Raw genomic sequence first — 25304 nt, forward strand, 5'->3', positions numbered from 1 at the left:
GCTCACTCAATTTATAACCACCGTCAACTCCTTTCATTCGGCTCTTTAATATACCTGGGAAATTTCAGACACTTCTTTGGCTTTTCTAGACGTCAAATTTCAATTGAAGGCCACGGTACCGGTCTATGCACTTATGTTTACTACAAACCTACAGATTCACATAGTTACTTGGTTTATTCATCTTCGCATCCATCACACGTCAAGAATTCCATACCTTTTTCACAGTTTCTCAGACTTCGTATTTTTTGTAGTGACGACTGTGATATTTCCGAAAACCAGAGGTAAACGTGGCTATTCTGTTTCTGTCGCTGAAGCAGGCCACCACCGTGCCCAACAAATTGATCGACTGTCAGCACTGCAAAAGGCTGAGAAGGAAAAAAACTGATTGCATTCCATTCACTCTCACATTTCACCCTCACAACCACGCAGTTAAATCGATCATTACTAAGAGCTGATGTCAGCATGCATCAGACAAACAGCGGCAAGTCACCCAAAATTTCCTTCCACTTTTACTTTCATATTTTGTAGCCCAATATGTTCTAACAATTGTTGTGTAGTTTTTTTGTAAAAACTTATTTCAGTTTTCGAGAAATGACTTTTTGCGTTCGACTGCTCAAATATTCAAATTTTCACCGTGAATATCACCCAAGTTGTGTGACCTCATGTAACGATTCCACTTGACCTCCAGCATTTCTGTCAACATAATTCTTTGTTTTATCATCTAAACTTATTTGCCTGTCATTATTGAAGCTAGCAAAGAAATATTTACTTTTTGGTGAATATTATTGTCCGACATACTTTTCCTATGTCGAAAAGTAGCATCAAAACAAAGACAGTTTTAACAATGACCGATATGACAGAATCTACTGAGCTTCAAGCTTTTAAAAGAAAAAAAAGGATGGTTATAAAGTAACTTTAAAAATTTCCTTGTGTATTTATGTTGTTCTATCTTGAGACGAACTCGAAGTCCGGCAAAATTTGCTTGATGGCGACTATGAAATACACATGGTGCGCCTACTCGTCCCCACCGTTAACTGGTATAAATCACTACAATTTGCAAATGCACATAGCACTCTTACCTTGTTTATAAATGATTTTGCTTAGGGTTAGGGTTAGGGTTAGGGTCTGGCCAGATTTATGTTCCAGTTTATATATCTTCTCTATCTTATTATATCAGTTGCATGACAAGCGTGACACAGAAATTCAAAGATGAATCAACCTCCGAAATACCAAGAGATGGGTTTTTTTCCTCTTTGCATGACATCTAGAAAGACCTTTCAGGAATTACTGCATTCATTCATTCCATCAATGATTCCTTTGCCGGCTGAAGTCAAAGTATGGTTACAAAAGTCAATTTGATTGAGAAGCTACATACTGATTTAGCTAACTGATGTGTTCTATAAGCATCTCATCTTACATGCTAACATGGAGATTTGCTGTTCGGTTAAATCGTTCGCTGGTGGAACTTGTGGGTTTAGTCATCGAGAAGACCGAAGTTGTATATCTCAAGTCGTTCCCTTGCGTGATTGTTAAAAAGACATTTCAAGTCACTTGCGGAGTTGCAAGTTTTCAGATCCAGAAAATGAAGTTGATCTTATTTCTTCGAGACGCCAAAAGATATCGATGATTTTAGAAATTGCCCCACTCATAGATCAAATCTCAGTGTTGGGTGGAGTCGTGGTTCCAATAGTAGATGTAGGGTGCCAAAAGAAGTGTTCGGCCATGGTAAAGGTAGGGCTAAGACGATTCCAAAAGCCGATAGGGGAATTGGCAAGCGTGTATCACAGATAGAACTCAAGATGTCTGGAAAATTCGTACGATCTGGCTTCGGTAAGTAGGCTACTTACCACCATGAGCAAAATTACGTGTGACGTCAGACTTAAGTCTCGACTGGGAATTGGTCAATAGGCCACCAAAATTCAGACAGAGGCTGAGTTTTCTGAACTAATGTCTGAACACTTTGTTGACTTTCCGCTGTCTGGGGGGACGCGTAATTATGCACGCGGTGGTAAAGGGCCCTTCCGCACAAGCAACTAGACGCTGACAAGACTTGTTTCTCTTCGCCAAAAATCATATCAAAATTTGTCCTTGCTAAATGTCAAGTGTGCTGCACGCATCAGCACCCCGGGGGGACCCTTTACAAAAGAGGGCGGGGGTGCGCGCCTGGAATTTCGAAAACGACGGTTATAAAATTATATAAGGTATATAAGTTTTATACGTGTGGGAGTGGCAACAATTAGCCTGTAGAAACAAGTATTAATGTCCTTTTCTGTCTCTTTCTATGCTTCCCTCGCTCCTAGAGAGGATTCATACAAATAGGAGAGCCGTGCCGCATTTACATTATACAGGTAGAAAAGGTCGTCCAGAATGAGTATTTCGTTCTGAAATGAAAACCCCAATAAACTCACTCAGAAATGACACGTTTCGAATAAATTTTACACTGGTTATTATGTGGCAACCGGTATGAATTCGTTCTTGTACAAAACTCATTCGGAAGTCTTCTAAAAGGCCCTTAAAAGTTTTTATTCCCAGAGCATCACGCTTCTGCCGTTAACACGCATGCAAAATAAGGGCAACTTTTTATGCTTTAATGTTCTCAGTCGCACAACAGATAGGTACACATTTTGGCTGAGAGAGAACTTTTTTGAGGGTAATACAAATTTAGATCTGACTGACCGTTCACTGAAATAACTACGATTACGCTCAGACAGCAAAAGTTTTAGTTTAGATGAACTCGGAATGCTTTTTTTAAGGTATGATTTAGCTGCATTTCGAAAAACTTTGGTTTTTCTGAACAGTTTGATGACTCTCCTATATGGAATTCTGGAGGGTTCTCTTTCACGTTTCCTTCTATAATGCAACCTTCGTGTACATGTACAAACGTCAACCGTGGTCCTTGACATTCTGCTTTTCATAATTTCATGACTTAGTGAATCAAGATATTCAACTGAATTATCAGTTGGCATTTTCAGCAGAGTTTCCTGGTCGTTAAATTTGGTTTTATCTTCGGCATGCTGGTCAGTTACCACTAAAGTGTTGCATTCACATGTCTGGTTGGCAGATCTGGACATTTGTTCAAATTTGGCATTTACCTGCTCATATTTGGCTTTTATTTGCTCGTACTTGGCTTTGATTTGCTTGTACTTTGCTTTAATTTGTTTGTATTTGGCTTTCTCGCTTTCCATAGTTATGGCGTAACCCCAGCGAGCGGGGACATCGACGTACTGAAAACACGCCTGGTACTTGTCATCGCCTTCAGAGTAACCCTGGCTAGACGACGGTTTTACTGATTTTGCTGTCCCTGGATACACCGGGGACTGATTACAAACATCTTCACTCACGAAGGCGCCCACTGCGTAGTAGCCCTCCATAATTTATAAAATGGCGAACGCAAACATTCTACCCAATCTGTCAGGTGACTTTACGAGCACTTCCCGAGGACAGCCGAAGTACGGGCGATCTATTAATTCCAATTTTTTTTTAGAAAAAAATAAACCATGATCGAGGATATCCATGAAAAACCTTTTATCGTTTAACCTACAAACTGTAAGTGCTTACCTGAACAATAGCACGAAGGCTTTTCCTCACAACAATGAACGACTCCAGTCCAGAAGCATTCACTAAGCCATTCGTGGGCTCAAACTTTATGAATTACTTTCCAACATCGATACAGCTCCAGGAATAGCAAACACAGCCTTCACCAACTCACTTAACGAGCAGTTGGCCGCGATCGACACTTCAATATCGGATTCTCGGCGAGCAGCTCGACTCGATTATTTAGAGCCCGCGGTGGAAGTAACCGAAATGTCAGCGTTTTATATGCAACACTTTTTAATACGTAAAGTATCCCCCAATTGTTGGGCCATACCGTTGATAGTCTAGCGGTAATGCCGCCATCTCCCAATCTTTTCCTTGTAAATGTAGGTGGATCAAATCCTTAGCTGGACAGTTATTTTTTCGTTTTGCTTAACTTCCTTTCTTTGTTTTCTTTGTTTTCTTTTTCGGACAATTATCATTTTCCTGCACATATACATTGAAAAATAGAAGCATTGACACCATAAATGAAATATACGCCGCGAAAGACAAAAGTGTATTCGGAGATTAGGCAAACTTTAATTCACGGATGAAAAACGTACAGTTTTAAACTCTTTTAAGATTATCATTGGCTTCTTTTTCACCCCACCACTATTCTTAGCAACAAAGGTCCCTATTTCGTTTGTTTGTTACTCGCCCAAAACTATCAAATGCACTCAAAAGCCTAAAATCGAAAAAAAGTTTACAGGAATCGACCAATCGAGCGAGCGAGCGAATGCCATTCCCCACATCGTACCTATAACTCGCTCTTGCGCATGCGCGCAATTCACGAGTTAAAAAGGAAAGTAAATTCCCTCAGAGAAAGCATAATATTTTCATCGCTGATTTGCTGCATGGCTCTGGATTTGTGTGTTAGCATAGAACACAACCTCAAATATTATTGTTATTTTTTAGAGGCTAGTTCTTCTAGGCTTGCAAGCGAAACAGTACGCTTAAACAACTAATGGAGGCAGTGAAGTCGCAAAATATGTGAAACACCTCGTGCTGGAAAAAAACATACTTTTGAGCGCACGATCTTTACAGAGAGCAAAAAAATCATAAAACGAAGATAAAAGGGAAGTAAATGTATCACTAAAACAACTTTTATGGTGATTTTGTGATAGTAAGGTTGCTTTGAAGCTGTATTTTGGCGAAAACTGTGAAGTTTTTTTGTTTGGCGTTAATTGTAAGCTATGGTAAGATGACCGGGGGCATGCCAAAGTTTAAAACAACTAAATGACCAGCAGTCAGATATTTTTTTGGAAATTTGACAAATCGAGAGATCTTATACAATCAAAACTATCATATGTTGATGTGAAACTGGGAAGTGATCTCGGATGGATTTGTAAATCACCTGTCAAGCGCTTGGTTTACGCTTTTCAGAATGCGGAGCCATGGATGCTGACACTTAAAATGACAGGTAGTTGCAAATTTTCTAAAAATTAAGAAATCGAGACAATAGATACAGTCCAAACTATTATGTGTCGGTGAGGAACTGTTAAACGATCCCGAGGAGAATCAATAATCTCATGTCTAACGCTCAGTTTATGATGGGCTTCTTAACATGTTCAAGGAGATACACGGAAAGAAATGGAGCAGCAGTATACGAGTTGATACCAGAACACCCCCTACCATAATAGTTCTCACAGACGAGTTTGTCATAGGTATTCTTTGATTAGATAAGGGATATCTTTGAATTTATTTGACATGTTGTGGTGTCTTAATCGATTTCTTTCTTTTTTTTTTCTTCTCTTTTTTTGCCTTATCCCCTATACTTTAATTTAGGTTGTGTTTTTTTTTTCGAGGGAAGCGTACTTTTTTGTACGATTTTTGTGTGATTAATCGTGAAATATGTGATAAAATCTACCGATTAACCTCTCACCTTATTTATTTATTTTTTTGTCAAATGCGGCGCTTTTATGAGGGCGGCGCCTATTGGATTTTTTTCTCAAATGCGGTGCATACTCCGAGGCGGTGCTTATCATGTACTATTTCATAACCGAGAGTGATTGTTTCATTAGTTTCTAAACACGCTTGAACAACGAGGTATATTTCAAGTCACATGCGCCTGAAATGAGTTGTTTCGCTTTATGGCTTAAAGAACGAGGTCTATTTCATGTTTATTGCACTTGTCTGAGTTTAGTTCACCACTAGACTTCAAGTTATTCCGATGGACACTGATGGACTTCATTGGAGTCCGAGGGATTCCACCGGATTGTATCCCACAAATGGATTCCGATGGAGTCCATCGCACAGCATTTCTGCCCTCCCCGATGCTTATCCGACTTCCGGTACTCTTTCGCGTCATCACTTTCGGTTATCTTACCTATGTAAGGGGGCGTCAAGAATATAGTTTTGCCTATTCCACCGGAAAACCACGTATTCCATCGAACTCTATCGGTGTGTATTGGAAATGTATGAAGTTTATGTTAAGTTGATGCTATGACCAGCTGTAGTTCGATTGCTGGAATTGCCCAGAGTACATCTGATATTTTAGATCACACAACTACCAGGGCGCATTTTAGTTAATCCAAGAAGAGAAAAAAGAATTACGGCCAAATTCAAAGGATCCCCTTCTAACAAGCTGGCAGCTGACAATTTGCCGCGTATTTACTCAGATTTTCTACTTATAAAGATTGATCTCTAAAAGCTCTTCTCAAACCTTACTTTCGTATGGCATCCCAAAAGACGGAGGAGTCAGAATTCTGGGAAAGTCTAGAGAATACGTTTGGTCGCAAAATTCGGATCGATCCACATGTGAGATATGTCATAAATATGGCTATCAAAGAATCGAGAAATCAGGACCCCGAAGAAAGAGCAGAAGTGGTCGATGACGCGATGTATTTAGCTCACGACTTCGTCAACGTCGCGTTCAAAGATGAAAGTGACGCAGAAGTTGCTTATGTAGCGGTGAAGACAGCTAAAGATTTCATAAATGAAGAACTCAAGTCAAAAGGGGTAAAGGTGCCAATTGATGAAGAAACTGAAAACGAAATTGAAACAAAACAAACCACTGAGGGCAACATATCACCTGGGGATTTTCTAGAACAATTCCCGGGGTTCAAAAAGCTGGAGAGAAAAGGTGGACCAAAAGAAAAACCGAAAGAAGAAAAAGTTGATTATGTCGTCAACGATGGTGTAATAAACATATATGATAGAAAAGTTTGTTGAGGTAAACAAGGTAAAAATTTTCGAAGATAACGATTATCAAAAGCTCAGGGATAAGGGGAAGTACAATTTACATTCGGTGAGTGGTTTACCTACTTTCCGTGGCTCAAAGCATCGCTCCTGGAATAGAATTACTCATAGTCTGGAAAATGACATCGAGCGACTTAAGCTCCCAAGTAGCGAGACGCACTCTCGTGAATGCAATGAGGCTTTCAGCAAGGCTAGATATAAATTGTTGAGTGAGGCTATAGACAGCATGTTGTACGCTTTTGAAAAATTTAAGTCTACCACAGATGTTGAGGAAACAGATGTCAAGAAACTGGTCAGGAATCAGTTGCTTGAAGACCCCAAAATTAAAGAACTAGGAAAGAAAATTGAAAATATTATTCACCCAGATACTGAAATGTTGCTTGGATTGTTTGTAGACAGTCAAGCTTTGAAATTGTGGGAAGGAGAAGGAGGAAATAGAGAAGAATTTAATGATTTCGCAGAGAAAGTGAAAAAGATGTTTCAAAAATTGCCTGAATTCGTTGTGTTTTGGGGAGAGTGGGCTTACACCGTTTCCAAGAAGCTCAAGCCTAAGGCCTCCTCGGTAAAATAAAATACTAAAACCTCGCCTAAAAACCAATTGGCGGGTAGGGTTCTGTCGAAGCCTGTGTTTCTATAAATATATGCCTTTAATTTCTCGAAAACCTATAACTAGTGGCTAAAGATGATCTTAATGCACTCCAAGTCTGAAATTCAAGTACTTAGTTAGCACTATGTACATTAAACAAACAACATGTAGCTTTCTAGATTAAGGCATTTAACCTAATGGGAAAAAATAGTTGAAAAGAATAAGACGTGTTAGTTTATGCGAAATCAGTGTTAACAAAACACAATACAGAACTATTGGTAATGAGGAATATATTTAGCTATTTACATGTGCGTACATAATTTGTTGTTGCTTCTTTTTTTTTTTAAGTTTACGACCTATATGGAGTAATTCGAGAATTTGGAGTAGTGTGTATGAGGATTTCTGGATATATCTACAGCTGTTTTTAACTGTCTCTCCTTGGCAACAGTGAAATATAATTTTACAGATGTTGTACTCATTATACTGTCCCAGTTCGTCACTTTCGTGACGACGATGGTACAAAATGAAGAAAATTACACTCTTAGATATTTAATTCGGCCTCCCCTTACCTCCCCTGCCCTCTCAATGATGTTCTGCAAAATGGCATAATAACATTGTCGACTAACAACATTAGGGGAGGGGGAGAGTGCTGAAAGAACACCATAGATGTTGTTCTGGAGAGGTGTCCCAACTAATTACGTAGTCGAGGAAGCAGTTTCACTGATCTGTGTTCAGAGAACTGATTGGACAAAAATCAATATTTCGCGCATATCCTGAAATGATTGGCCCTTATAGAGCTTCTGGAGAGAGGTGCAAGATTAGCTCGTCATCGTTCGGGTTTGAACGCTTTAATAGTTAAAACAAATAAAGTTAGCGGTTACTAAAACTAAGCTAAAAGTCGCTCACTTTCAAACCCTAATCATCCTTTGTCTAATTCTTATCACGTGTCACGATAAAGTTTACTTGATCCTTCCCTAAAGCTCTGTAGTTGTATAATGATCCTCCCTATTGTTAGTCAATTATCTTTTGTCCCCCCCCCTTAGTACACTGTTAGCGACAGCGAAACCCCCATCGAATTCATTCCCCCTGAAAATCACGTGATTCCTTTAAAATTCTCTTTACCATCTCCCGCTCCCCGTGAGAAATAACGACTACTCCTTTACTGATGACAGCGTGTATCATTCGACCTATGAAAGTCTTATCTCCAGAGGCCAGTTCTGATTGCCCTGGGCTCCAAGAATTTTCAGGCGAAAACACGAAAGAAACACCGCGATAGTAAGAATATTCAATACAAGGGAAGGTCACCTATCACGTGGTACGGACTAGCACCTTGCTGGATTTCTCTTTCAATAATCCTAATAAGTGTTACTCAAGGACCAACCAAAATGGCAAACTCAGGTTGGTTTCATGCCAATGAAAATTTCAATCATGTTTGTTAGATTTGGATAACTAGGATTTTTATATTTGAAGCTAGTTGCACTTCCACTTCAAAAATCTTATTCCGCCGGAAGTAGTGACTCTAAGTTCATCGCAGATGAGACTAACCCATTACACCCTAACATCACTATACATATTCTCCATACTGTCATCTACACATTTCCTAAAGCACTGAAAAGGAGAAATTGTTGAACAATCAAGAGCTTCTCTGGTTACTGATGATTTTCTTTATTCTCGTGACCCTGATGTGTGATTCAGGGCTAATACTGAAAGGAGAAATTAGATCTATGTCACTCATAGGGGTCGTTGTTTGAAGACTATTTTCTGACGATTACACTTGTTCGTCACCCCTTTCAATGGTACGAGATACTGAAGAACAGTCCCACTCTTTAAAAAAAACCGTTTTTCTTTTTTATTACTTCATTGTTTCATAACTTATCTAATATTCTTACATTCACCAAAATATTTCTCCAGTGTTTCTTTTTCTTTCAATTTCTAGAATACATTATTCGATACCATTTGTCAATGACTAAAATGGCTTTTTGCTACCTATATAGGAAATAATCAAATTTGCTCATCACTGCAAACTGCACGATCCTAAGAACGAAATTGTAGGTAATATCTCAACGGAATAAACGTTGCTGTGATGAACAGAAGCAGTACCAAAAGTATGGGGAACACGTCCGCGTCCTTAATAAAAAAAAAAGAAAACAGTTTCTATTCTAAGGAAGATGGTTGTTGGCTGAAACCTAGTGACCCTTTGGGTGAATCGAAAACAGATTAAGCATTAATAAGCATGCGGTGAGTTTTTAACGAAAAAGTGTGAGTTATTCTTGTTGCTGATAATTCAGATAATTATCGAGTAATAGAGTAGTTTTCAATTGACTGTCTTAAAGCCAAGACCAAGATAATCACAACCGCCAATCAAAACAAAGGTTTGCGTCATCATTAGCCAATTAAGATTCAAAATTAAAACAAGCACACTTCCAAAAGCGCGGGAAAACGTGGGCGACCAAGTGATGTTGGCTTTCGTTTGGCATCTGATCAGTTAAGAGCATGGCGCGATTTTTCTAGACCAATCACAAACCGAAGCAAAGCAAAACAAAGGCAGTCCCGCAAAACTTTCAACACTCAATTGAAATTACTCAATGACGTCAAGCTCAATACTCAAATCTTTGACATTTTCAAAGATAAAATCAAGCGCGGGACAAACTAACCCTTACAAGTAGGATAAAGAGAGATCACTTAACAAGCGCTACATTCTGCACCAAACATTGAACAAAGAAACCGATCAGACGAACCTTACAAAAGAAGAATCTGGGGGCTTAAAATGATTTCGTCCCGATAAAAACCAAAGACCCACTTTTCAGCTGGATTCCTATTCCTACAATTACTGTAATCAATGGGAACGAGGAATGACAAGTTTTTGTTCACTTGCGCATAAAAAAGAAACAAAAACAAAATCATAAATAAGATAAAAGTTCACGTATCAAATCAATACTTTAAACAATTATCATTATCATTTCTGTGTTAGCGACGACTTCTTTGTCTCCTAAAAATACATATTTACATCACCATTACAATTCAACTTTTGGTTCTTATTTTTTTGGAAAAGTATTGGTCTTGGATTCAAAGTCCTTCCCGACTCTTAACAAACTGATTGGCAAGATTTTATAAAAGAATTCCCTCGAAACAAACCTAACCTAACCCACCCCACCCCAGCCCTTCTAGTGCAATCCTTACCCACCCTCACGAATAAATTTGACCCCACAGCTCACCCACCTCTTCCCGATTGATAACACGTTTTGATCAATCTTAGTCTAACAATCTCGAAAAATTGGCATTTCTACCAAAACTTCCCCACTGCGGGGCATGCAGATAATACGCTTTGTTTCCATAGGATCATAATTTTTTCAAGAAAAGATTCTTCCTCCCACCAGACCTTTTCCAACCACCCTCCCTTGCTTCCCTTAACCCCCCCCCCTTATCACCCCCCCCCAGAGAGACCCTCAAAAAGCAGTGTCGTCCCCCACAGACCCTCCGCTCTTCCTGTTGTCGTCAGGACCGCCACTAGTCCGATGACTCCACACGACTTGAGCAGCCTGCAGCGAAGCTAACAGATCATCGGAGTTTTTACGGAAAGGGGGCTGAGGGTTGCGGTTTCCCTTGGGTTTAGGGCGAACCGCTGGGGGAATTTTCGGTGCCGGTGCCGGTGCCGTTGTTGTCGGAGAAATGCCCTGGGGAGTGTTATTCGCTGGAATGCTAACTTCCTCTCGTGGCTGCCACACACCTTCTACGGACTTCCGGTTTTCCTCTTTGGAAGCTTCACCTCCCCCTCTCCAGTCTTTATCCGTTGGTTCTTCCTTCTTTTCGGCTTCTTCCGCCTTCTCCTGGCTAGGTGACTGGGGTTTTCTGGTAGGCGAGATGCTCCGAAGCCTTGGTATCACGAATCCCTGTTCCTTATCAGGTGTCTTATCCACAGAGTTGTCGCTCTCTTCTCTGGGCGCCTTACGAAGCCGCGTCAGCTGCCGCTTTACGATATCTTCCGATGAGATTGCTGGCACGGAGGTCTTCTTAAACGACAATGATCCTGGAGATGGCCCCTGAGAGCTCACTCCTATCGGACTTGCTCCGATGGGACTTGCTGCTGCGTGGCTTGCATGATCCGCTGTGGGAGAGGGTAAACTGTCCCTTCCTCGTAGCGAGCCCTCTCTCTTGGGGATCCTTGGAGGCAGATCCCTAGGCCTGTCTATTCCACCGGATGAAATCTTGGGTGATGGCGACAGCTCGCCGGAGATCGAGATATTCCCTTCGCCATCATTTGCATCGACATCGTCGTCTGTCAGCATACGAATGTACCTGGCTGGCACAAAGCCTTCAGTTCCATTGATTGTCCCGTCCCACCATTCCGGGTTAAATCTTTTGAACACCTGAATAATGTCGCCTTTTTTAAAGGACAGTTCCTTGGAGGATCGAGCTGAGTAATCATATATCGCTTCGGCTTCCCTTGGCTCCAGATCTGCAGGAAAAAAAAGGAAAAAAAAGTAACCATGACTGTAAGAAAAAAGACGACGAACTGGCATGAAACGCACGAGTAATGCGAGCGCTCAGCTCGCTGTTAAATCGCGTTTTATATTAACGTGTAGGCGAGTTGCAGAGTTCGTTATGTGCAAGTGAGGTTCAAAAGAACCGGAAGTAAGATATTGGTTGCAATTTTTAGCTAAAATGGACGTGTTGACTCTAAGAATGTTTCAACATTCTATTTAATCTAAAAAGATATCTTTTAAAAGCAATGTTTTAAATGCTTTAAATACTTGACGCACTCCTCATTCTCTCTCTTCCTTCTGAGAGGGCATTAAAAATCGTTCCATTCTGAACACTTACCTTCCTCGCTCTCACTCTCTTCTGTCTCAGATAATGGCGCTGGTAGCGATTCTCCAGAGCCAGGGAATATCTCGTCACAATGTTTAATAAGTAATTCTATCATTCCATTCACTTGACTTTGATAAGCTATCATGTCTTGTTCGGACGGGATACGTAACAATGTCGGGCCGAACACTACCGCCAGATTGTGAGCGTCCATCTTGTTAGATTCACTGTGCTGTGCAACTCTGCCGAGAGACGTCATACCGTAGAACATTAAATTTTGGGGGTTCAATTTTGCGAACGTATTCTTTGTTATGGGAAGTGGCTATAGAGTAGCAGTTTTTTGAAAACTTCTAAAATGCCTTGTCACGGCAATGTGGATACTCGAACTTTCTGATGTCATACCATGGGACTGCCTGAACCATTCTATTGGGTTATGTAATGATGATGTTATTTTATCTGAAATTGCTGTGTTGTAGTCTTCAAGAAAGTTCTAAAAAGAACAATTGCTGTTGTTGACAGAGACCGACTGTCTGAAAAGCTATACTGACTGAGAGCTATTCAGGTCGCTTCGCCTACGGGTCGTTTCGCCTTCGTCCAGAGTCGGTTCGCCTACGATTCATATGCATGAATAACACTACAGCAGTGCAAAAGCGTGGAAAGCATGATAATTACAGTAATTTAAATATTAGGGTACAATTGCAACATTGATATATATCATAGCATTTATCCAATGTTGCAAAAAGGGTCAAATCAATTTGTCTCTCATGTCAAAGCGCGGTGAGATGAACCCAATTAACATGGTAATCATTAGAGTTCATTAGTTGTGATATCAAATTTTCATGCGATAGTTTTCGATCATCAATTTTTGTTTCAATTGAACCAATTGTTTTATACAATAATTGTCATATTTAAGACGTAGGCGAACTGACATATTGGATGTAGGCGAATCGACTCTAGACGTAAGCAAAACGACCGTAATTCCTTGAAAGATTGTGTATTTCGAGGAGATTTAGAGGCAACATTCACTTTGCGTCAGTGGCGAACTAAGTTTCAATCTGCAATGGGCTAAAGTTATAATAATTTGGGACACGTTGTTTAATAGGGAAGTTCGGTTTTCAGGAGAGTAGCATTCTTTCTGGGTAAATTACATTGTAACATCTTCGATCCGATCCATCAACTAACAGAGCTTTTAAAAAAGATTGACTTATAATACTTACAAGCTAAGGAAAGAAAACAGATACTCCATCACTCGAACCACTGATTCAGGAAGCGAACTGAGTGCAGTCATTATTTCTTTGATACCATCTTCTACTGACGCTGACACTTCAGATAAAGAGAGGATAGTGCATCATAATCAAAGATCCAACACAACTTTAAAGTACAAAATTCAGGTTTTTTTGTTGTTGTTTGTTTGTTTTTTTTTCAGACATATAATTTCACAATAAAAAAACCCCGAGATGATAAACCTTGGTGGGCTGAACACAATCACCGCGGGTAACCTTGCATGTTTTCCCGCCCTTTGCCTGGGCCTAAAACTACTTGCCGTCCTCCGCGCCGGTTGCAGGACCTCCCGCCTTGGGCATTGATCGCATAATTACCAAGTGTTCGTAGCGGTTTCAAATTTCTCACTCTTAACGCAGGTAGGACAATTTTTCACCCTGGGTACAAGTTATACATTATTCCGCACTTGGCATTGAACGTAAAATTTCCCCTTGACGTAGATTGCGTAATTCGCGCCCTTTCAAAGGTTTAGCTCGCTATTTTTTCTTGCTATGTGCAGGGGTTTCATATTTCCCGCTCTTGAAAAAGTTGTGAAATTTCCCGTTCTTCACGCTGAATTGCAAAAGTCAATACCAGTTGCTGTACAAGATCCCTCTTTTGATAAGACCTCAACAATTTTCCAATTTTTAAAACCGCTTGCTTTCCTCAGCCATGGCATCCACTCTTTCCCTCTCACCCACTATCCTCGGTTATAAGCCAGGAGGGCCTCAGTCTTCGTTAGAAAAGAGGAACTACCCTCATTTAACAATATAACGAGATACTTACAGCTAGCCTTAATGAATTCTTGATAATGTGAACTAGGAAACAGAGGATCTTCCAGTTCCCTGAAATAAACCCGGAGTAAACCAGCCACGGCGTTGATATCTTTCCAATGATTCAGACCTGCTAAAGGATCACGACCTACCAAAAAAAAAAAAACCCGCGAATTTCAGCCGCAACGCGATAAATGTACAGAGAAACTTTCCCTAACTTTCAAGGCAGTTACCATTTTCAAAAAGTTGTTTCATGTCGTTTATTTCCGTTGTGGATCCCGATAACCGAAATATTCCTTGATGGTCCAGCCCTACGAACACAATAAAATAAATAAAAACTGTTATGTTATGACAGCATACTTCCCAGGGCAGCAGACATAACTAAAATAAGGGATTTTTTAAATTCTTCGAGGCCCCAGAATCGTCATTCTCTCTGACGAAGGGTTACCGCTCAAGACGTCAGCTAAAAGGGACTTTAAGAAAACCACGACGGCAACGACAACGTCTCTAAACAAAAAGTTTAATGAGAAGAACAATAGCTGTGCACGTGCGTTATAAATCTTTGTAAATTTCTTTGCGTCCTCTGCAAAACAACAACGTGAAATGACAAACCTGTGTTCCATATTCAGTTTCGAGATAGTTTTGACAGTGAGAAACAAACTAAATGACTTTAGAGTATCGCAAGATTCGTTGGTAAAATATAAGTTCATTTTTTAACCGACGTTGTCTAAGGCACCGCCGCCGTCATCGTTTCTTAAACTCCCAAGAGATTCTCTCAACGGTGGCAAATTCGCGTTATCAAATCAGTTAATAAAACTTAATTAACTAACCAGGAAGGCCGAATTTCAAGTACTCACCAAACTTTTTAATAAACTTGACACAACTTTCTACAACCTCTGGAATTTCTCTTCCTGTAACCTGAGAAATAAAGCAAACTTGAAACAATCAATTTAACCGGTTAACAAGAGCTTCTTAAGATGGCGATCACTTCTTTTGTTCTCGTGACCTTAATGTTAGATTCAGGGATGATATTGTAAGAAAACATTAGAAGCAAGTCACTAAGAGCCGGTTTTTACACGATATCTAACCCAAACCGCGGTTTTACGCAAGCAGTACACCTCAGGGATTCTCTATGAGAGGGCTGATTTAATTACAAAAATGTCCTTCCACTATCAGCTTTCGGCCCTCTGAACACTACTAACAAATTTAATTATTCGGATAGAAGTTCGGCTGAATTGAAGATGGCTTAGAATGCGGTTTGATTGAAATAATCGGCCCTTAGGGTCTAAAGAGTCAATCCCCGATATCTACCTGAGGAAATGCCACACAAACTTTCCAAAAAATTTGAAACAGTTACAAGTGCGGTTATTTTTCCGCAATCAGTCGTTAAGAACTGCATGATATGACTTGGTGCATGTACTTACTTTAACATAATTTTCTAGATTACATCCAAACACTTTGGCCTTCTTGTGCACAGAGTCTAGAATCGCTGAAGCTTCTTTAGAAGACATATCTAACGCTGGTCTCTTGAGCCTTAAAAAAATTGATGAAATGAAAATTCATATCATTTTTATAATATCAACACATTATAAATGTGAAATATGTGATGAGGAAAGAAAGACTTATGGAGCAGCAGGTGTCAAGGAGGCGAGATATGGGGCAGACAAAATCAAGTATTGTACCAAAAACCACGATTGCAAATGCTCGTGGTAGAAATTTAGGGTACATTTTCCAAGACAAAAAATCAGACTTTTCTCTAATACATGTTTAGACACTTTGTGCAAGCCTCACACATCCCTTAAGTCATACCCCAGTTTCAAACCCCCATTTGACGTCCTAAAAATTCTAAAAAAAAGTCACCAGAAATCAAAGTTAAGGCAAGGGAAGAAATACAAAACAAAACAAAAAAAAATGTCGAAAGAAATTCGGGGTTGCTTTGGTTTTCTCTAACTTTGCTCTGTGATTGGTCTAGAAGAATCGTGTCATCCTCTCAACCAATCAAAAGCCAAACCTAAAAGAATCGTGACTTGGTCATTCGCATTTTCCCGCGCTTGAGCAGTTTTCAGTTCTCATTGGCTAATGACTATGTAAACCTTGGTTCTGTTTAGTCGCTGAGATAGCCTTGATTTTGGACACCCAATTGAAAATTGCATTAAAAAAACACAAAGATGTAACAGTTTGCTACACGAGAAAGGTCGCCAAAATGGCTTCCTTTCGGTGCAAATATAGTCCCCCAACTTTCTTCCTTCTAACTAAGGAGATCAAAACGGCTACAGCTTAGACAGGGGAATACTACATGTAGAGATGTTGGGCAAGAAGTGTGGAAATTCATTTTTAACATCATTTTAAAATACCTGGCTCCCACAATGTCTGGTGTTACTTCACCTACGAAGAGTAAACAAAGTTAATAAATGATTGTAAGTCACTTAACAATAAAAAAAATTAAAAAAGTAAGAAGTACTGTTTACTACTAACCGAGTGTTTTGGTCAGCATATCATTTTCAGCCTCCACACGGACTTGTACACTACTAATAAGAATAAGCTCCCGCATTTTCTGGAAGAGAAAAAATATCAGAAAGCAACATAAGGAAACATCTTTTAAGTACGCTGCATAATATCAGAAAAGAAGGGTGCAAAAATTCTGAGCTCTAAAGTAACGTAAAACCTGAATATTTTACAACAATAACACAATCGATCCCGACTGTGGAGAAAGTAAAAACACCAACAGCAAAGTAGCAGATTAACTCCTGGACTCCCAAGATATGATTGTAAATTCTCCTTTCCAGCTGCAACACATTTCCTTGTAAATTAGTTACAAGAATTTGGCGTTTGATCAAGCAGATAACCACTAACTGATAAGTCTGAGTATTCTCATTACCTGTTTGTTTGATAATGTATGGGTACTTAAGGGAGAAATTACATGTTAGTTGCTTCTGGGAGTAATTGAAAGGTTCCAATGAGGTCGTACCGTAATATAATACATCTCTAATTCTTCACTGCTGTACTTGATTGATTGACAGCTGCCTACTCCAGCAACAGGATCCACTGCTCCATTGGCCAGTTTCATCATTTCACTGTCCCACTGCTGATGCATCGACGCAAGAGCATCTGAGGCGGCCTCCGCTGACTTTCCAATCTAAAAAATGGACAACAGTGGCTGTTGAATGCAAGGTGAAACTCATAGACATGAATGGCTTTTTAAGGGAACCACTAACTTAACTTAACCCCTTACACTCTGGCATCAGTGTTCATATTCTCCCTACTGTTCTCTATACATTTCCTATGATACGAAAGGAGAATTTTTTTCAACAATCGAGAGCATCTTGAGTTGATGATCATTTCCTTAATTCTCATGACTTTTGTGCTTGACTCAGCAGTGATACTGCCAAGAGAAATTAGAAGCCAGTTCCTCTTAGGAATGAAAGGGTTAAAATGTTCTTTACTATCTTTCCTGCTTCATTTTGCGAGAGGCTTTCAACATTTCTGACCGTAGCAGTGAGCAGGATGCTTATCAAATATGAACATACTACTGCCATAATCCACAACAGAATTATCTGTAGCTCAGTAATAAAACACTGGATCACAAAGTCAGAAAGTCTTAGGTTTGATTTTGCACAACTCAGCCAGTTTTTGCCTCATGCCTTTGGCAAAATGAATGGCCACATGTGTCATTTAAGGCCAAAACCAAAAGCTGTCATCTTCCTCATCCTCTTTAACCTTTTACACCCCAACATCAATGTGTAAACTCTCCATACTACTTTCTATACAGTTACAAAGATGCTGACAGAGAGAATTTGTTTAACAATCAAGAGCTTCTTTAGTTTGTGATCATTTCCTTTATTCTCATGACCTGGATGTTTGACTCAGGGTGATATTGTCTGGAGAAATTATACACTAATCACTCTTAAGGTTTAAAGGATTTAAAAAAACGTGGAAAGGAGATGTCTACGGGAAGGTAATTACAAGCTCGTTAATTCACATTTTGCTAATTTCTTTTTCAGTTTTTTTGTTTGATGAAGTTCCTTAAACCTTGTTGCAATTAGGTATCACTAGAAGAAAGTGTTTTAGTGACAAACCTCATCTGTTTCTGCTTTTGCCCTTTGCAGTCTCTCAAACACCTTGTAGTGATGCTCTATTACATCAATTTGTTGAGGTGACACCTGATAAAGCTGTGAAATAAACATCCATACACATATTAAATATGACGTTTCATTGGTAAGATCTAGATATCACGCTCCACCGTCTGCCCTAAAATTTGTTTCATTTCATCTCAAGAATTTGGAGTTAAGTCACATAATATCCCTACTGGTAATGTGTAGAGGTAATCCCATAGGCTAAGTTAGATTGAGGATTAAAATCACACATGTTTTCAGAAATTGCAGAAAATTCTTGAGTCATGCAGCAAGTGACGAGAGCAATTTCTGCAACTTCTTTAAAACAAAAGTGATTTCAATCTTTAACTTTACAACAAAACTTGCTATTACTTTTTTATAACATAAATGGAAAATTTTATCTTAAAAAAGGTCAAAAACAACTTAGGCAACCTAAGAACTAATCAGTTTTAGGTAATTTTGTACGGGGAATTACCAAATTTAATGAAAAATTCCCTCTATCTCAGCCAATCAACATGTAGTAAATATGCCCTCTATGCCCTCCTCTGGGACTCATAATTTTTTCTTTGTTCCATGCTTGTGACAAGACACAAAACAAAATCTTTCTTTTTCTCTATTTCCTTACCAAACATTATGCCCAAGTCCCAATTACAGGGGAGTTCACAGCTTATTTGAACAAAGACTACTAGAACTACACATATGCACTACTACGAAACCAGGACAAAAACATTTTAAATTAAGTGCCAAAATTTGATTTCCATCCTCTTTAAAATTTAATCTCAAAAGAAAATGACGACATTTTAATTTCAGCAACAAATCATCTTTAAAAGATGTGAACATCAATCATCCGATTTTTTAAACACAACGTGGTGTTACAAGTTTTTTTGTTTTATCTTTTACTATTTTTACCACTTTTTATGTTTCAAGAATAAATAAAGACTACTACTACTATAAGACTACCACAACAAGCAGCATTATCTAAAGAGCAGAATAGAAGTTCTGAAATTCAGACTAAGAACAGAGACCAACCTCATCATCATTGAACGGCAAGAAGGCAAATGTGAATGGCAGAGCTAATGCACCGGAGTTGTCATCAAAGAAGAACTGTTTATCTTTAGCTGCTTCCACAGTAAACTTAGCTTCACGCACAACATCTACTGACTGGTTGCTGGAAGCTGCTACATTTGCTTCTGCAGTGACATACGCCTCAACTCCTCGAGTGAAAGAGTCGTGGTAATTGTAGTCAAAAGTCTGAGTGGAAAACAAAATACAAAATTTAACCCTTTAACTCCCAAGATCTCATAAGTAATTCTCCTCACTGTCTACCATACAATTCATATAATGTTAGTTCAGAGAATTTAGTATTGGATCAACCAATCATCCCCTTATTGATATTTTACTATATAAAAAAAAATTATTCTCATCTCTTCTCTGCTTGATATTGTATTGATATTGTAAGGAGAAATTCTGTCTTGATCACTCGTGGGAGTTAAAGGGTTAAGATCTTGTTACCCATTTAACCCTTTCACTCCCAAGATCTGATTGTAAATTCACCCCTCTAGCTTACAAATAAGTGATGACAATTTGGTGTTAGATCAAGATAATAATTTCTACCCAAAAAGTTTAAGTATTTTCGTTAAAATCATCAAAATATTCAGGGAAAAGTTACATGTTAATCACCTATGAATCAAACTTATGACAAAATTCTAAAGAGAAAGTAATCATCCTTTCCATGTTTTCATTAAAAAAAAAAAAAACAATTAACTCAGTGAAATGCCCAACAACAGCACACTTTCATGATGTGTACTGTCCATGTACAAAGGCATGACATGCCAACTGTCCTATTACACTGTCCAATTGCAAACACAATGCATACACTGTCCTATTAGGGCTTTAATCAGACTGGTGATAACCAATCACATTCTACAATTTTGTTATAGTTTTGATTAATGAAGCTATACCCTGTAACATGTAATGGACTTGCATCCTATGCAGGGGTATTAACATTAACATTGCTGCTTCATGATAAAGATACCATCATAGATTCAATAGAAAAAAAGGGCCTGGTAAAGCTACGATCCTTGTAGATAAGCTGTAATTTTAGCAATTGCAAAAGAAAAGCCTGGGAAAAATTCAGGCTTCAACGGGATTCAAATGCATGGCTCCCAGATACAAGTTCGCTACTGCTACCAACTGAGCTACAAAGCCACATATTGGGGGTGAGGCACATTTAGAAGTTTCCTTTTTCCTGAGGAGGAACTTTATCATAATTTTTATTAAGAATTTTGACCCAAAAAAAATGGGTCCCTTGACCTCAAAGACTTAACCTACAGTATGGGGCACAATCAGAGGTAAAGTTACACTCTGCCTATCACAAGACGACAACAAAAACAACAAAATCGATCAGTGGACATTTGTTCTAAAAAAAAAAACAACAACAAAAAGAAAAAGAAAAAAGAGCACACTCACATCAACCAATGTCTTGAGAAATCCATTGTAATAATTCTCCAAGAAATGGTTTGTAGACTCCAGTGATAAGACATACTCATTCTTAGCTTTGACACACCTCTTTTTGCATTCAGTACATTTTTGTTGGTGCTATTAAAGACCGGTAAAACAACACATGAAATGATGTTTACATGTGCCACTACAGTTATAGCATTTATGGTCATTGTCATCAACAATGTAATCATTAACTATTTTAACTGTTTTATAATACCAATATTATATCGTCTTGAAAAAAAATTACAGTCAAACTTCAATTATCTGGAGTCATATGGGGCTGGGCCAAAAAGTCCCGATAACTGAGAGTCTAAACAATAAAAAATATGAATAATAATAATAAGCCTAAAATAAAATTGAAATCATGTACATACCCTTAAATCAATATTACCAAAGAATTAACACATGTTCTCAAATCAGAGTGCATCATCATTAATATCTGTCAGAGGTATGTTTGGAAATTAAGAAATCTAAACATCAATGTTTCATGGAAAGCAGAACAAATTCTGTGAGTCTGATGGCTGCTTCTTTACAAGTGCTTTGATTAATAGCAAACGTTGTCACACTTTGCAAATGTAACAAATAAATGTTTATAGCCAATAATACCACAAAAGCAAGCCCTCATACACTGTAATAAAAAAAATCCCCATGAAAGTACAGATAACTGAGGTTTGACTGCATCAGAATATATTTTTTTGCATGACTATAAATTGCTCTGGTTATACCTTTTCAACTTGCTTAGCCATTTTTTCATTCTTTCTTCGCGAATCTTCCATCTTTTGAAGTTTCTGCTCCGCTGTTTTGCTCTCTAAAGCCATTGCATGATAGCGATGGAGTCTCTACAACAAAAATGTATGCCATGAACCCTTTACCCCTTACATCAATATCCATATTCTCAATACAGTTCTCTAGACATTTCCCTTGGTACTTTTAAGGAGAATTTATTTTGTGATCAAAGCTTCTAAGCTATTCTCATGATCTTAATGAATGGTCAGTAGTAATACTGTGAGGAGAAATTAGATCACTCTCACAGTTTAACCCTTTAACTCCCAAGATTGGATTGTTAATTCTCCCTCTCTAGCTGCTACACATTCCCTTGTAAATTTTTTGCAAGAATTTGCTGTTGGATCAATATTTAAAAAATCTTATACCTGATAAGTTTGAGTATTCTTACTACCAGTTTGCTGAATAATATATGGATACTACAGGGGGAAGTTACCTGTTGATCTCATCTGGGAGTTTAACTTCCACGAGTGACCAAGACAGAATTTCTCCTTACAATATCAATACAATGTCAACCAGGTAAGTTATGAGAATAAAGAAAATTATCAATTTAGGGATAATTAATTGATCCAATACAAAATTCTCTGAACTAACTTAATAAGAATTGTATGGTCAATAGTAAGGAGGATGACAAATTTGAACTGGGAGTTAAAGGGTTAAGGGGCTAAAACATTTTTTGATAGGTTGGAAAAAATTCAGTTCCCGTTGTACTACACTAGTCTAATTCAGTAACAATTTTCATCTTGAACACTTGTATAAGGCTGAACAATTTATCATAAAAGTTTCATTGAGAAAAACAACTCAATTTTGTATTCACCCTGTTAAGATCGTTAACTGATTTGAGAAGTTCATCCTGGAGAGTTGAAGCTGTCTCACAACACTGTAAAATACAAAAAAAAGGGAGAACTTACAAAATTAAAGATATTCCATGCTTGTTGCCTATCTCACTTTCACTTAAAATATTACTAATATTAATATTACTATTCTCCACACTGTTCTCTTTAAATTTCCCATAGCACTGACAAGGAGAATTTGTTTGAAAATCAGGAGCTTCTTGAATTGGTGATCAATTCTTTAATTCTCATCATCTTTGTACTTGATTTAAGGGTGATACTGTGAGGAGATATTACATGCAAGTCTCTTTTAGGGGACAAGAGTTGACATCATAAAGATCTAGAAATAAAACATAACGGTTTTTCCACTTGACCACCCAATGCACCCTAACATCAGTACATATATCCATACTGTTCTCTTCACATTTCCTATGGTGCTGTCAAGGAGTAATTGTTTATAGAAATGAGGAGTTTCTTTAGTTGGTGATCATTTCCTTGATTCTCATGACCTTAATGTGTAATTCAAGGGTGATATTGTTGGGAGAAATAGGGTGCTAATCACACTTTGGGTTAAAGGATTAAGATACAAACTCTTACATGCTTGGATATTCTTTTACAGTCGTCACTTATAATCATGAATCTATTAACAATGTCAGTGGAAACATTGTCGGCAAGACCCTGATGCATCTTCGATTTGTTCTTTGTTTCAATGAGGACTTGTTGCCATAAATCCATTGTGGTTCCCTTCTCTTTCCTAGTGACACAAGTTAAATAGTGAATAAGGGCATTAATAAATCCCACATTCTGTTAGTCAATTACAACAGCATGGTGGACTACCAGTTCAAAAGAGAGAGCCACAATTAAAACAAAGACAGTTCTTTTTTTTCCCACCAATTCTTTTCAGAGCCACACAGATCATTTAAAAACCACCTTATGAAAGTCCATATCTATCAGTTACTGTCTTGAAAACTTAAAATGGCCAGATAAAAGTTCAACTTTTTGCATCAGTTTATTCCAAACACTTGGCTATACGACACACAGTTCTTTTCAGAGCCACCTCTGTTCTTTTCAAATCCAACCAAACTTACAAAAGGCGGTAACTAACAATCACTGTGTTGATTTTGTTTAAAATATAACTGGGAAAAATTGGCCTTATCAAAGCAGTTTCACCAAAATACGTGGCTATAAGATACAAACTGAGTTTACCATCAATTTTCTATGAGAGGACAAATTTTACTGGTAAAAAATGGTGCACCTTGTGACTCAATAACTACATAACAATGTAGTTGAAATGTTTTATGTTACCTCTGTGCTTTATGCCTATGAAGTTTTTCCAGATACATCTTTGAAAGCCTATCTAGGTTTCGAGAATATTCCATCTCAATTTCTGACAGCCTTCTGAAAAATTCCTGCAGATCTGCCAGAAAAAGCAGTTTTCCCTCTGTTCTGTTCTCAAAGCATTTCAGCTGCTCAATAAGAATCTGGCGCATCTCTGTCAAAAGATAACATTAACATCCCAGTTAACCAATGGGCTCTAGGATTAATAAATAAAATCTTTTGGAACTAGACAAACTGTGAACATTGGCATATGAGCTACACCTTTTCTCTCCAAATTTTCTTTACAAATCAAGGGTGCAGCTTACCAGTGAAAACATCTGGTAAACATGCCATGAATTTTCATCAATGAACATGATTGCTCGAAAACGCCTGGTTTCTAAGCTACAAACACCCCAACAAACAAATAAAAATTCCATTAATTTCATGTTAAACTTGATTGAAACCTGATAGGAAAGAAACAAATACTTGTTAACCCTTTAATTCCCATGAGTGACCAAGACAGCATTTCTCCTTACAATATCAACCAGATAAGGGTGAGAATAAAGAAAAATATCAATTTGGGGATAATTAGTTGATCCAATACTAAATTCTCTGAACTAACATTATAAGAATTGTATTGTTGACTAGAAGGAGAATTACAAATTTGATCTGGGAGTTAAAGTGTTAGGCAATACCAGAGTAAGATCAAACGCTAGTCTAAGTCAGTGGATACTATGTCCATACTTCAACAACTAAAATAATTTGCAAGGATTCAAAATCTAAAAAATGTGTGTTAAAATATTAAGCCTTTAACTCCCATAAATGACCAAGACAGAATTTCTCTTTACAACATCAATACAATATCAACCAGACAAGTGATGGGAATAAAGAGAACTATCAATTTGGGGATAATTAGTTGATCCAACACTAAATTCTCTGAACTAATATTATAAGAATTGTATGGTTGACAGTAAGGAGAATTACAAATTTGGTACATCTGAGATAATAAGCAGGTTTGAAGGTAAGTTTGGGTTTTTCAATATTGATAAAGATTCTTATTGTGAACTGTCTTTGGGAAGTGAGTTAAAAATGGTAAAAACTTTTATATTACAAGCTTTATCATTACCAAATTGAGAAGTTAAACTTAGTTTACACACATAATATGTTAACACAAAAAAAGGTAACATTCACTCAGAATAACTGAAAAGCTAATCTAGCTGAGTAAAAGTAAATAATGTTTAAATATATATATATTTATATTACATACACCATTAGTTTTCATTTATGACATTTTTTCTTGAACCCACCCTTGCGAAATGGCTTTTGGAATTCCTAGGAATTCCTAGGAAAATCCTAGGAATTCCTAGGAATAAAGGTGTGAATTTTCACGGTAAATTCGGACTGGGAATTCCTAGGAATTCCCAACCATAACAACTCTGGTTATAAAAACCTAGAAATTCCCAGAAATTCCCAGAAATTCCCAGAAATTCCAAGTTTATAGCCAACAGGACTTGGAATTCCTAGGAATTCCAACTCAGAGAACCAATGACTTTCCCTGAAA

General features: G+C 38.0%; 1 protein-coding gene and 1 long non-coding RNA gene across 2 annotated transcripts; both read right to left on the minus strand.

Annotated features, from left to right (window-relative positions):
• Positions 1–3080: 3080 nt before the first annotated feature.
• Positions 3081–3943, minus strand: LOC149045777 (uncharacterized). The gene is made up of 2 exons (XR_016186517.1): positions 3559–3943; positions 3081–3460 (listed from the first exon to the last, which is right to left on the minus strand). It is a non-coding gene; the product is annotated as an uncharacterized LOC149045777 (long non-coding RNA).
• A 5239-nt stretch (positions 3944–9182) lies between these two features.
• LOC149045778 (SLIT-ROBO Rho GTPase-activating protein 1-like) lies at positions 9183–23918 on the minus strand. The gene is made up of 17 exons (XM_089207141.1): positions 23732–23918; positions 23024–23180; positions 22411–22473; positions 21536–21649; positions 20778–20906; positions 19338–19559; positions 18273–18365; positions 17165–17332; positions 16672–16750; positions 16551–16581; positions 15621–15729; positions 15054–15114; positions 14430–14507; positions 14210–14344; positions 13381–13486; positions 12179–12405; positions 9183–11813 (listed from the first exon to the last, which is right to left on the minus strand). The coding sequence occupies exons 1-17, from the start codon at positions 23914–23916 to the stop codon at positions 10804–10806; spliced, it is 2967 nt and encodes a 988-aa protein (XP_089063267.1). The 5' UTR covers positions 23917–23918; the 3' UTR covers positions 9183–10803.
• Between the last annotated feature and the right edge of the window lie 1386 nt (positions 23919–25304).

The sequence above is a fragment of the Pocillopora damicornis genome, chromosome 5, assembly GCF_964200805.1.
Source record: "Pocillopora damicornis chromosome 5, jaPocDami1.2, whole genome shotgun sequence".
NCBI lineage: Eukaryota > Metazoa > Cnidaria > Anthozoa > Scleractinia > Pocilloporidae > Pocillopora > Pocillopora damicornis.